This window comes from Panthera onca, chromosome B4 (genome assembly GCF_046562875.1).
Source record: "Panthera onca isolate mPanOnc1 chromosome B4, mPanOnc1 haplotype 2, whole genome shotgun sequence".
Taxonomy (NCBI): Eukaryota; Metazoa; Chordata; class Mammalia; order Carnivora; family Felidae; genus Panthera; species Panthera onca.
Window position 1 is genome coordinate 129912186 of NC_138345.1, and position 14260 is coordinate 129926445.

General features: G+C 53.0%; 1 protein-coding gene across 1 annotated transcript in view; it reads right to left on the reverse strand.

The window, feature by feature from the left end:
- Positions 1-14260, reverse strand: part of MYH9 (myosin heavy chain 9) — a 92386-nt gene that overhangs the window by 58416 nt on the left and 19710 nt on the right. The window contains exon 2 of the mRNA XM_078449482.2: positions 2416-2767. Within this exon, the coding sequence (XP_078305608.1) occupies positions 2416-2748 (333 nt within the window). The 5' untranslated portion in view covers positions 2749-2767. The remainder of the gene's footprint in view (positions 1-2415; positions 2768-14260) is intronic.

Genomic DNA, 14260 nt, shown 5'->3' on the forward strand with positions numbered 1-14260 from the left:
AACGCCTCCAACCAAAGAGTCCTGCCTGCCTCCAGAGGGAAACCCACGCTAGCGGAGGAGAAATGAAGCAACCATCATTGAACCCGCTTTAATAATATTTCCCTTTGTGGGACAGAAGACTGCAGCCAGCTAAGGCAGGCGAGCGCAGGCCCCGCCCCCCTGACGTGTGTCGCACTCGGCAAATCCCTAGCGGGACACAAGCTGAACAGAGACCCCCAGCAAAGGCCACGCACAGGAACAGCTACCTTCACTTAGAACAAACGGCAGCAGCTGCACAGTCTGGACCCTGCCGTGAGCCAGGTGCTGGCTGGCGTTCACACACTCATGAGTCCTCGCCTGCGAGGAAGTGGGGTTCCTCGTAGCCGCGGCGTGTGGTGGGGAAGGGATCTGAAGCAGGACCTGGAGGCCCCAAGTGCCGTGACCTTCATCGCCCTGCTTCACCAAGCAGAGCCTGTGTCAGCTTAGGGGCACAGCAGAGTGGGCACGATCTGCTGTGGAGCCTGCCTGGGGGGCGTCCCACTCTCAGACAATAGGACTTGGATCCCAGCTGCCCCAGCAGACAAACGATGCTTTCTCAGAGGCCCCTTGTTTTTCTACCAGTCGCCAATTCTGAATTCCAGTGGTTAATATCCTTAGGGACAGGGGCTTTTAATTCTGTCCATACGACATTCTCACCAAGGAAAAGATAGCTGGGCTGAGGGTCAAAAAACCCCAAGCTACAGTCTCAGGATGCATGATCCCGCACTGGGCCCTTGCGCCCTCTAGGCCTCAGTTCTCCTCACCTGCCGTATCAGCAGGTTGGGCTAAGCTGGCCTACAAAGGACTTTTCCAAGAAGACGGTTCTGTGTAGTTCCTTTCTGGTAGCTCCTGACTAATCAGGCCCATCCCCAAAGGGTGGTCTTCAACGGCAGGACATAAGAACTTCATTATCATGGACCGACTTAGCAATCGGCAAGGTAACACAGCCCCGGCATGCGGCTGGCCCAGTCAGAACTCCTGGGCAATCAATCCAAGAGGTTTGGGACTTCACAGAGGACTCTGGCACATGGCAGGGCACTCGGAAGTAGCAGTCCAGGATGGCAAGGCCAAGTGCCCTGTGGAAACATGTGCTGAGGTCACCCTGAAACTGTATAGAAAACAAAATGGCCAACTCTGTGGGGGCCACTCGCCATCCGTGTGCCAGGAGGAGCCCAGCACCTCCTTGTATTGCATATGTGATCATGAGCTAACCCCTGGGTCTGAGGCTTCACCTTCCCATCTATGAAATGAGAGGGTGGTAAGCATCTCGAGATGTTTTCTTCCTCCAATTCAAACAAAGTTTTGAGAACTGTTTTATTGAGCTCCAAGACCAAGAAGGCCAAGGTAAACCTAACAACATACCTAAACAAAGAGCTATTTTAGGAATAAGAGCCAGGTAGTTCTTCCCTACCTGGGACAAAACTAGAAGGAAATACCTGGGACACTGAACAGAAGAAATAAGAAATTAGCAATAACTTTTGTGACCCTAAGACTGAAAGATCTTGCAGCCTATTACACAGGAGACGGGAAAACGCTACGGCGAGGAGCTGTCTCTGTGCACAGGTAGCCCTGCTAAGCCAGAAGAAAGAGGGTGGCTCAGTTGGTTAAGCAACTGACTTCGGCTCAGGTCATGATCTCACGGTTTGTGGGTTCGAGCCCCGCGTCAGGCTCTGTAACTGACAGCTCAGAGCCTGGAGCCTGCTTGGGATTCTGTGTCTCCTCCTCTCTCTGTTCCTCCCCTGCTAGTTCTCTGTCTCTCTCTGTCTGTCAAAAATAAATAAGCGTTAAAAAAAAAAAAAAAAGAGAGAGAGAGAGAAGAGACTGCACCTTCTCTGCACACCCTGGGCCCTTTACACGTGCTGTTCTCTGGACGCTAAGCCTGGCAGGGCAGGGGCACCGCCAAGCGGCACGGACCAAAGGTTCAAGTCCTCATCTCCACTCAAAGCACACTCTCCAGGGAACTAAGCCACACCCACAGGCCTCTAAAAAGAAGAAGATGGTGGAGGTTCCAAAATGAGATTGAGCAAATGGGGAGGGGGAAGGGGACCAGGAGGTGCAGGAGGAAGGAGCGAGGCGGGAAACCAGGGCATGGCAGTCCCTTGCTTTAGAAGGAACTATCCTTCCTGTCCCCACCGAGACTGAGGACCAAGGCCCGTGGGCGGGCCCCCTCACATACACATCATGATGTTCTCCCTGTGTGTGGTCTCAAACAGGCTTTCTGTCGTGTTTCGGGCTATGCAGAGAAAAGGTGAAATAATGCCGCGACAACATTCCGTTAGGATGTTCGCGTGCCAAAGCTGGAGGATGTCACCGCAGCTTTCTTCAAGACCCCCAACGCTCCGGGACAGACCCGGGCCTCCCGCACCCCCTGCGCCCTGGGCCCGGCCCCGCACTCACGTAGATTAGCCCTGAGTAGTAACGCTCCTTGAGATTGTGCAGCACCGATGCTTCGTTGAGGCACGTGAGCTCGGCCATGTCCTCCACCTTGGAGAACTTGGGTGGGTTCATCTTCTGGATGTCATCCTTGTTCACTTTCACCTTCTTCCCGTTTTCCACCAGCTCCACGATGGCCTCCTCGCCCACCTCTTCCTTGAGGCTGGCGGGCTCAAAGCCACTCTTGTCAGAAGGCACCCAGACCAGCTTCTTAGCCGCCCAGTCGGCCTGGGCCAACGGGTTATTGATGAAGTTTTTATCCACATAGAGATACTTATCAGCAGCTTGCTGTGCCATGGTGACTTACAGCCAGGACCTGCGGGACAAACAAGGACAAAATGTCAGGTACAAACCACATCAGCCACACGAGGAGCGCTGAGCACCTCCTAGCCTTGCAAACGGCACGGCATTAGAGCACAGCAAAACTTCTGCAACTGGGCGGCACCAGGAGAAAGATGTACACGACGGAAAAAACGAGTTGTTGTCAGAGATCTTGCGAGAAATGAACGGTAAGGTATATCCTAGGATCCAGCCACAACCAAACAAATCTATAAACGACCGCCGTGCCGGATGACGAGTGTAATTTGAGTCTCAAAGGCAGATGCAACCATAGTCACTGTGCTATACCTGCCGAGGCAGGAAAGTGACCACGCAGCTCAAGAGGACCTCCCACGAAAACAAGTTTCCCAGTAGCCCCCCAAAAAGACAAAAAGTGCGACCACACGTAATGGAAGTTGTCAGTTCAAAAAACTTTTTATTTCACGGAGTTCCACCAAGAGGGAAAAAAAAACCCAAAAAAACAAAAAACATGTGGCCAAGAGATGTTGATTCCGTCTTGATAATACAGCCCAAAGAAATCAGGGGAGAAGAAAAGTCAGGCTCCAGGAAATATCATGAGCAGCGAGAGCACCTCCCTCCCGGGGCACTAACACGGAAAGCACCCCTCACCATTTCTGTCCAGGGGAACTGAAGCACATGTGTGTCTTTTTTTTTTTAAACTCATTTGCAGAATAAAGATGAAACAATAGCCCCTCACACCGGTGTGGCTTAATGGTTTATGAAATGCTTTCACACGCCCTTTGCTGTCTCCAAAGATCCTCGTCATAACGCTGTAGAGTGGGTAAGAAATGTGCTTCGGCCCGTTTTACAGATGAGGATCCGGGAGCTTCCTGGAGGTTCAGGGGCTTGTCGCCCAGGGAGGACTCAGGACTCCCGGTCCCGTGGCCTTTCCACGGTTACCACAGTGCTTATTCCTGCTCACAGGCTCAGGCTGGGGCCCTCAGGACTCTGAACGCAGGACTCTGAAACCGTGGTCCGAGATAGAGCCAGCCCACAGCCACCAGGGGAGCAGCCTAGAAGCTCACTGCCCAGCTCACAACGCAGGAAGGCCTTTCCCTTGTGAGGCCAAGGCCCCCTCCCCAGGCTGGAGGTTTGGGACAGAGAGAACAAAAGGAAAAGTCTGGGCCGCCCAGGCTTTATCTGGGCTCGTTAAATGCTTTCCAGATCAAGACTAAGGGGCTCCCCTGGACACGCTCCAGGAAAAGGGTTGTTTTCCAGGAAATCTGCTCGCTCCCCAGCCCCCACAGGAGGGAAGGCAAGTCCAAGGAACAGAGCCTGGCAGCCTCCCCCAGCAACCCCAGCCGGTGGCTTTGTTTACATTCCCAGCCAAGCAAACCCCTGCGGCCCCTCTTGGGGGACCAGGGGCATCATCCACCTGCAAGGACCACCCCCTGAGAGAACGCAGGGCCCAGAGCCAGGCAGCAGTCTACAAGGCAGGAAGGGACAGCCTGGCCTCATCTTCCATGAGGGGCTGGGGTCTAGGCCGCCTGCACGCCCCAGCCTCATCAGCTTACTTCCGGCTGTCCCGGCTCCCACACTGGCCAGTCCATTCAGGCAAATCGAAGGCTTCCCTCTGCCAGAGTAAATATCAGCTGTCCTGTCCCTCTGTGCCATCCATCTGACCACTGGCCAGGTAGCCTCCCCAGTCTCAGGACCCAGGCTCCTGAAGCCAGTCTCCCCCTCATGCCACTGCCCTGCCCGAGGACTGGCAAGGACCACAGAGCACACGGCTTCGCGGGCTGCTGGGTCTCAACCTTTTTGCAAAGTTCAAACCAAAAATGGACAAGACAATCTCCTATCAATACGTAAGAAGGGATTCACTTGAACCCTGTCCCCCCCAAATCCTAAGTCCGCTGCTGGTTAAGAGTTCTCCTAACCCAGCCCAGGGAAGACACCCGAGGATATCTATCACATGCCCTCTTACGAGATCCCTCCAAGAGAAGAAGGGAAAGGGGGACAGTCATTAGGTCCCTAACCTACCAACATCAACCTCGTGTCACCATCAATCGCTCTGCAAAAGAGCTTTTATTATCCCCAATTTATAAATGAGGAAACAGGCTCCAAGAGGGTAAGTGACTTGCCTACTGTCACCCCATCCAGTCATGGGTCCACCAGGCCCCCCGGCCTGGGGTCTCCTTAGCACGCTTGTGCCTAGGGTCCCACAGAAGAAGTCGGGCTGGCGTTGAAGCTGGATCAATCGGTAAGTTGAGTGGGACACGGGGCGTGTGGGGGAATACATTCCACAGCGGTCAACACACAGTTACTGGGCTCTACCAGGCAAGGCAGGGAGGCTGAGGGAGCCTCAGGTCACGTCAGGTTTTGGACGTGACCGGTCCAAAAGCAGGGTGCACTGGAACTGTTACATTCTTGCCCTCCTGGTCTTCCACCGGTGGGTGTGCACTGGCCGGCCATGAACATGGCAGCCGCTGGCAGGGGACCACTCCACCTGGCCCCTCATTCTGCCCTACCTTCAGGCCTCAGTGGGAGGGAAGGGGGCGCTTACAGGGCAGCACTGTCTACCCACAATGGCCACCAGAGACCTGGAGGCCAAGCCGCACTTCCTATAAGAGAGGGGGGCACGCTGTGACCGCCTCAGAGCTAGACCAACACAGGGGGCTGCCCCTCTCTCCCTCTGGGGGTGCCGAGTACACAGGTGGGCACCCTATATGTAGGTGGGCCTCCGTGCCCCTCTCTGAGCAGAACTTTCACGAAACTCAGCTGAGTCCTGTTTGGCCAGGCCGGGGACAGAGCTATTTGGTGTCACTGCTCTGCTGGAGTGATGTGGGTCAGCAGCAGTGCCAAGGTCAATACGCGGGTTGGATGGCGGCGGTGGGGGGCAGAGGTCACCACAAACAATGGGGTTTATTAAAGCCCTCCCACCAGCGCAAACAAGAATATCCATATCCGGTGACCGCAGCTGAGCTCCGGTGCCCACCTGAGTCAGGTGGAGGCGCCCCCACGTCCCAACAGGGCTGCCAGCGACGCACTCAGGGGACGGTCAACTCTAAGGGCACAGATGGACTAAGCCGTTAGTCAAGAGCTGTTAGAAATGAAGAGGGGAAAGAAGTAGAGAGAGAGAGAAAGAGAGAAAGGGAGGGAGGATGAACAGAAGGAAGGAAGGGATGAAAAGGGGCATCAAAGAAGGGATGCTAGGGAGGCATGTGGCCACTTCTCCCCTTCCTAGCCTGGGACCATGCTGAGTGGCCCCTTTTGTAAAAGCTATACAAAATATAAAAGCTTTGAAAATGAAAGACAACTATCCCCATACATTCCTGAGATCCTCCACCCGCCCCCCCCATCAGTTTGCCCTTTCTTTTTTTAATGTTTGTTTATTTTTGAGACAGACAGAGTGAGCGAGGGAGGGGCAGAGACAGGGAGACACAGAATCCGAAGCAGGCTCCGAGCTCCGAGCCGTCAGCACAGAGCCCGACGCGGGGCTCGAACTCATGAATCATGAGATCATGACCTGAGCCGAAGTCGGACGCTCAACCGCCTGAGCCACCCAGGCACCCCAGTTTTCTGTCTCTTTTATGGTCCTTCCGGTCCTTGTTCGTAGAAACACTTGAGACTTTTAATTATCACAGGCAGAGCACGGGGTTTCACGTTGTGGATTTTTCCCATTTACTATAACCACTTCCCCGCTGGGCCATTAGTTTCCTTGTTGATCATTTTCTCCAAACGCTTCATTTTCCAGGTGATGAGGCAGAGGCTCTGAGAGGGAAGTAATCCCACTTGGGACACACAGCTGGGGAAGCAAGGACCCAAATGCAGGACTGCTGGCTGCAGGGCCTCCTTGAGAAACACTGTTCATGGCTGCAGGATATTCCAAAGTGATTTTTTTTTTTTTTTTTTAAACCACCACGCACTAGGTTTTCTCCTTGTATGGTGGACCACCTTGAGATCAATTCCCAGAAGTGGAGTGACTGGAACAGGGGAACATCCAGGCATTGTTATGGCCCTGACAGGTACGACTCAAAATGTTTTCCCCCAGGGTCGGCGCGCTCAGTCCCGTGAACAGCATCCCCATGCGGCGGCCACCAAGCCAGCACTGGGAAAACTGTCTGCAGGAGTAAGGCCGGGGGTTCGGCTTAGGGAACCTCAGGAAACTCTGGAAATCTGTGGGACTCGCAGGCCAGCAAGGAGTTAAGGAAAAAGAAGGCAGCTTTCCCCATTGGAGATCAGATCCGGCAGAGGCCGGCCCTTTCCACACTGGCTTCCTGCGGGTGCCAGTACAACGCCAAGAAACCCAAGTAGTTGCCTTTTTAGGCCATAATCGAGAGGACACGACCAGAGGCTAAATTAGGACTCACAGGAAATGATGAAACTGAAAGTAAATAGGTTGACCAAAAACCTCTGCTTTCAACCCAAAGTGGAATTCCTTGACTATCTGCCTTCTCCCCTTTCCCCTGAACACCCACTTGGACCTTTTTACTCTTTCCTGTTTTCCCAAGGACCCCCCTCTCTCCCCCACCTTTCTGCCCTTTGCTTGGTTCTCTTTGTAGTTACTTGTGTACTTGTTTAAGAAAGGAAGGGCTAGCCCCTAAAAGACAGAATTTATTCTGCCGGGAGCGTCTCGATTCCTCGACAACAGGGTTTGTGTAAAGCCTTTCATGGCCAGGTTCTAGGCCTAGGGCTTCAAGTTCTCCCAACCCGTCTCAAAGCTACCCTGAGTGACGGCCTGTGAATAAGCTCTCCATTTTCTCCATCCCCGCAGGTGAGGGAAATGAGGCCCACACCAGTCACAAAACCCAGGTTCAAACACAGACCCACTCGGCTTCCACCGCAACTGCCTTGCCTGTGAGCTCTCTGGTGCTGGCTAGAGAGAAAACAAACTGAGAACCCCCTGGTCAGTTAAGCAAACCAGGGACACGGACGCCGATCCTGCCGACTCGAGGCTGCAAATCCCACCTTCTGGTGCTGGTCTGAAGCAGGAACGCGTCACACTCCCCTCTTGAGCTGCTGGCACTAAAAGAAGGGTCAGGGGTCTGACCTTGGGTGAGCTATTTCTGTTCTCTGAGCCAAGGTTCCAGTTCAGAGACCCGGTGGGCTCAACTCAAACACCGAAAGCCTGTTCCAGGTTCATCACTGATGTTTTCAAGGAGGCCCCTCTGATCCTTTGTCCCCACCCCCACCCCAGAGGGCCCATGTGAACATGTCCCTTTTCTTTGTTTTTATAGCCATTGCTTGGGAGTTAGTGAAACTATCAAGATGCCTTAGTTCCACTGTTACCAAAAGGCTCTATGAAGGCAGCTGCTGAAATGATGGAGAAATTGTCAAACCCCAGGGCTCCTGGGTGGCTCAGTCGGTTAAGCGCCCGACTCTTGATTTGGGCTCAGGTCACCATCTCACAGTTCATGCACTGCCCGATTGCCCTGCAATCGATCGGGCTCTGTGCTGACAGAGCAGAGTGTGCTTGGGATTCTCTATCTCCCCCTGTCTCCCAAAAATAAATAAGCATCAAAAAAAGAGAGAAATCGTCAACCCCCGCAGATTTAGTTATTCAATGAATCAATACATACTGAGGGTCTGTTTGCAAAAATATCACGACAAAGGTATAAAGGGCCCAGGGAGTTTATAATGTAGTGGGATGACAGGACAGACACCCATGCCACTAGTTAAAGAGCCAACCTGGGCAATGCAGCCCGGACAAGGGGACCACAAGTGGACAAAAAGCAAGCGCTCTGGTTTCCTTCTGTCCTGCACGCTGCTGCACGACGGGCGTCTGATACACAGATGTGCCGTATGGATGACGAGGAAGCATTTGTTCTGTGGCCTTGGGCGCATGCCACCTCTCTGACTCAACTGTGCATGCTGTCTTCCCTATCTATCGAGGCTGTTTAATTCAACATACACTCCTTAAATGTGCACAACAATGGGGCAGGACGTCTGTCACTGTAGAACATTTGCTGCGGAGGGGGGGACCATGCAAACGGCCAGCTCCAACACGAGACTCGGTGGAGAAAGATGAAGGAACATGTAACTCGCTGCAGGAACAGAGAGGAAGGGGTCATTCAGCGGAAAACCCAAAGCACCAGGGAGTTCCATGGAAGGGATGGCATGTAAACTGGGTCTTAGGAGAGGGGACGAGAATTGGTGGGGGAGGGGAAGAGTTGGTAGAGAAGGATTCAAGCCCAGGGAGAAGAGGGGGCGGTCTTTCATAAACCGTAAAACGATGTGATCAGTTAAGGTAGGGTTCCCTAGCCTCGGCACCCTGAGCATTTGGGGCCACGTAAGCCTTTGTTGTGGGGGCTGTCCTGTGTACTGCAGTTTAGCAGAGTCTCTGGCCTCTACCTTCTAGACGACAGTAGCAGTCTGCCCCCAGTTGTGACAACCAAAACTGTCTCCAGACATTGCCTAGCATGGGGGCTGGGGGAGCAAAACTGCCCCCAGTCGAGAACCACTGATTTAAGGGGCGAGCTGCATGAGCAAAGGTTGCACAGAAGCCAAAGTTCTGCTTTGTAAATACTCTCTGGAGTCTGAAGTGGACACTTCTTAAAACAAAAGTCCCTAGTGAAAAGTGATTCCCAGGACCCAAACGATGACCACTACGGATGGCACAGTCACCAAGGAGTGACTGCCCCTGTAATACACTGTATTTTAAGGGATCTGACCTGACTGAACCCATTACTGGACTATAAAGATTCCTGAATGTCAAGAAAAAGAAAGAAAGAAAGAAAGAAAGAAAGAAAGAAAGAAAATGAAGAAAGGAAGAAAGAAAGGAAGGAAAAAAGGAAGAAAGGAAAGAAAGGAAAGGAAAGGAAAGAAGGAAGACAGAAAGAGAAAGAAAGAAGAAAGGAAAAAAGGAAGAAAGAAAGGAAAGGACAGGAAAGAAAGGAAAGAACAGGAAATGAAAGAAGAAAGGAAGGAAGACAGAAAGAAAGAAAAAGAAAGAAAGAAAGAAGAAAGAAAGAAAGAAAGAAAAGGAAGGAAAGGAAAGAAGGAAGGAAGGCAGAAAGACAAAGAAAGAAGAAAGAAAAGAAAGGAAGAAAGGAAAAAAGGAAGAAAAGAAAGGAAGGAAAGGAAGGAAAGAAAGGACAGGAAAGAAAGGAAAGGACAGGAAAGGAAAGAAGGAAAGAAGGAAGGAAGACAGAAAGACAGAAAGAGAGAGAAAGAGAAGAAAAGAAAGAAAGAAAGAAAGAAAAAGAAAGAAAGAAAGAAAGAAAGAGGAAGGAAAGAAAGGAAAGAAGGAAGGAAGACAGAAAGACAAAGAAAGAAGAAAGGAAGAAAGGAAAAAAGGAAGAAAAGAAAGGAAAGAAAGGAAAGGACAGGGAAGAAGAAAAGAAAGAAAGAAAGAAAGAAAGAAAGAAAGAAAGAAAGAAAGAAAGAAAGAAATCAGGCAAAGGAGGCTGATGTGCCTCCCTAGGCAAGGCACAAGTCTCCAGGACCTCCAGCGCAGCCGCTCCACAATCAAGTTCACTGGCAGGAAGAGGTCAGGTGATTCACGGAAGCCAGGCAGCAACCACGCTCTGGGGGGCTGTTCACATGGCTGTGCTGACTCACCTGGGAACTGCATCAAATGCCATTTATTGAAAGGTTTCGACAAATCAGGATTAATCCCAAGGATGATACCTAGATAAATGTATCCCGCCCAGAAGCCTCCTCCAAACCCCCTCAAATACGTCCAAATGCCCACCAGTCGGTGCCTCCACCCGGAGAACCCACAGGTACTAGGACACCTGAACCCCCCCAAACCCGCACTCCCTTCTGGGTCTCCATCTCTGGGAAAGACACCGTCAGCCTGGTCGCCCAAGGCGATCACTGTAAACTCCTCTGGGGCAGATTAGCAAAGCCCTCTGTCAATCCCACGGCCAGCGCCCTGCTCCAGGACTGCGTCCCCTCCTTTCCAGGCTGCACAGCGGCCTCCTTCCCGGCCTTCCACGGGGGCTTCTACCTCCTTCCAATCCATACCCCTGCCGCCTTCAGGATGACTCAGCAGCCCCGTTTCTATGCGTGCTATATCCTCTTCTATCGATAATCACTCGCCAGTTCGAAACAGTTCAACGGCTCCACACCTCCTCCCGAATAAAATCTCATCATCTTTGCAGGCTGAGTAGGCCCTTCGTGATCATACCCATTCATCTCCAGCCCTTCCTCATAACCAAGTCCTGTTCACAGCTCGCTCTCCTCGTGCCCCCTCCTCTGCACCAGAAGCCCTCCTCTCTCAAATCTCAGCGCAGGCTCCGTCCTCTGCAGGGCCCTCCCGGATTGTCACCACGAAAGGACTTCCCATAAGCCATCACACGGCTGAACTGTCGGATCTGCCGTTGCCTCTGAGCACAGGAGGTGGGTCTCATTCGGCTGATTTCAAACGTCTCGCGCAATGCCTGACCCCAGCAGGTGCCGTTAAGGTTTCCAGAATGAACGTATGAGGAACAAGGCAAAGAGGAGGAAGGAGTCACGGAGGAGGTTTCTAAAAAGGTGGGAAATCGCCCTGAGCTGTGCGGAGGGCCAGAGGGTTAGAGAGCTGACGGGAATGAGGAAGGAGACCCGAGCTGGTGGCACCCAGGTCCCAGCTGCTTCACTGCTGCAAAACCCAAGCCATTAATGGGCCAGTTCTTATATTCCCAAAACGAGAAGCGAAAGAAAGCACACCAGGGCTTTCAATCCTCGATGAGAATAGGAGTGAAAATAATTTATTGGTCCCCAGAAGCTTTGCAGGAGGTTGAATAAACCACCTCAGTTTTCTGGAACCTTCTAGTGCTTCCTGATGAACCAAGGTGGAGGCACCTACCATCTACCACCAGAGACGCCAGAAGTGACTTGGCTGGTGTGGCGTGGCCTCTTCCCTAACCAGGACCCGTGAAGCCACCTCGGGCTGCCCTTCCTGCCTCTCCTGGGGCACTCGGTCTGCTAAGCAAGTGCTGTAAATGCTGATCTTTGGTACCAATTCTGAACAGATGGAACTGGAAAAAAACCACTGTGATGTGCAGCACCCATTCTGTGAATCCTGAGACAAGTCCGTAATGCTCTGTCATGGAATGGAATGGGCACGGATCTGGAGTCACACAGACCCGGCTCTGAATCCCCCGCTCAATTCCTGTAATCTTTTTTTTGTTTGTTTAATTTTTTCTATTTATTCATTTAGAGAGATACAGATAGCATGAGAGGGGGAGGGGCACAGGGGGAGGAAGGGAGAGAGAGAATCCCCAGGAGGCTCCATACTGTCAGCATAGACCCCCCCCCCCCCCCCCCCCAACGCCGGGCTCGAACTCACAAAACCGCGAGATCATGACCTGAGCTGAAACTGAGAGTCGGGTGCTTAACCGACTGAGCCACCCAGGCGCTCCCAATTCCTGTAACCTTGAAGCTGTCACCTCAATTTCCAGGCTCTACAGGAAGAAGAAAAAAATCTGTATCAGAGGACTTGCAACTCAAGCTCCCAGGAAAGACTCTGACACCGAGTGAGAACTTCCCGACCTTGTCCTCCTGACCTCATTAGCCCTAATCCTTCCCTAGAAGGACACCTGGGGCCTATGAGAAGTTTCCAGAAGTTTGGTGACTCTTTCTCCAGGCTCCACCAGTCCGAGAACAACATGGCACAGTGCAGTGTCTCCCAACCGGTAATTTCGCACAAAGGAAGAGGGTTTCGTGGCCAAACGCGGTTGGAAACCCGCCTCCCCGTGGCCCTCCTGCAGTCACGATGCACACAGAGTGCCCTGAGGAGCCCGCAGTTAAGGATCCCCGTTTCACTGTGTCCAATCGGGCTAAGTACCCTGGGATATCCTGCAGGAGAAACGTTCCTCGGGGCCGGCCCGGGAAATGCTGGGCGGGTGGGATGTGCCGCGGCAGAAGGGCTGAATTGGGGTCCGGCTTGGCACTGAGCAGCTGCTTGGCTCTCAGGTTCAAACAAGATAATGGACACAGGAGCCGCCCTGCGTAAACGCCGGGGCTGTCGGAAAGTCATCCGCGGGGAGGGCTCAGTCACTCTGCCAACCGAGGGCAGACCTTACCGCAGCCGCCCACCCACAGGTGCTCGGTCTCCCCGGGGAGGGGGAGGGGGAGGGGGAAAGGGAGGGTCCTCCCGGGGCCCAGAGCCCAGGAGGCAGAAGCTGTTGAGGACTGGGAAGGATGGGCCCCCTTACCCTCCCCCCCACCCCCGCCACCGGGCCTCAGGAATGCTGTTTGCTTACAGAAGAAGCTGGGACTTGTTGCCATGAGCGGTATTCCAACCCAAGCCTGTGTTGATGCTTAGCAGATAAGAAAACCAGACTAGAGACAGGCCAGAGAGGAATTTAGCACCAGAGCCCCACAGACCACCCCCCTTTACCCTTCCTTCCTCAGAGGCCACATGGAGGGGCTTCCCAGGACCCCTCAGAGCCCAGGAAACACTGACAAATGCTCACACTTGCCTGACTACGGAAGGCAGGGCCTGGGATCATTCTGACTTTGCCCTGCGTCCAACAAACCCAGACCATCAAAAATGACACCAGCATTTCGTACGTTCCGTCCTCCTAGGTAGGTTAAGGACAGAAGGTGGGCGAGGCTAGGTGGAGGGAGCAGCTGCAGAGGGGATAACACAGCAGCTTACCTAGGATCTAATCAGCCATGTTGAGGAATGTGGGTTTTAGTCTAAGGACAAGGGGAGGCTACCACGGGGGGGGGGGGGGGGGGGGGGGCGGGAGGGTGACATCACTGGGTTTGTATTTTAAAGAGATCACCCTCCCTGACCTCACTTGGAGGGGCCATGGGAAGTGATCAGTTGCAAAGTGGCCTGGATTAGCCAGGAGGGGGGTTTCCAATCTAAGAGAAAGGGAAGAACCCCAGGACAGGGCTAGGGAGAAAGTGGTAAAACGTCACAAGACAGGGGCAAATGAAGGCACAGATCTCACCCTCTGACAAAAGAGCCTGGCCCGGGGAGAAGCAGGACTCGAAGCCCCCCCGCAGCCATTTCCACCTAAGTAAGAAGCCCAGCTTTCCAGGGCCTCTCCAGCCACAGCGCCTTGGGCACGGATCTCGGGCAGGATGATGTCACACAGACCAAACGGGTCACCTCCTCTACGATACCGTCCCTGTCCTCCAGGCCACAAGATACATTCTTCTTTTTTTTTTAATTTTTTAAATGTTTATTTATTTTGGAGACACAGAGAGAGACAGGGCATGAATGGGGGAGGGTCAGAGAGGGAGGCACAGAATCTGAAACAGGCTCCAGGCTCTGAGCTGCCAGCACAGAGCCCAATATGGGGCTCGAATTCACAAACCGCAGGATCATGACCTGAGCCGAAGTCGGCCGCTCAACCGACTGAGCCACCCAGGCGCCCCACAAGATCCATTCTTAATGAATGAATCAATCCACCAATCGGACCAGAGAGCAGAGGAAGAAGATGGCCCTGTTGTTCCATTCAAGAATTCTGCCATTGAGAATGCCCATCCGCCTAAACAGAAAGGTCCCCGTGGCCTTTAAAGCCCAACCAACTCCTGCACCCAACGTCTCCCAACTGTCCTGCCAGTCCCCCCTCTCCTGTCCCCTGCC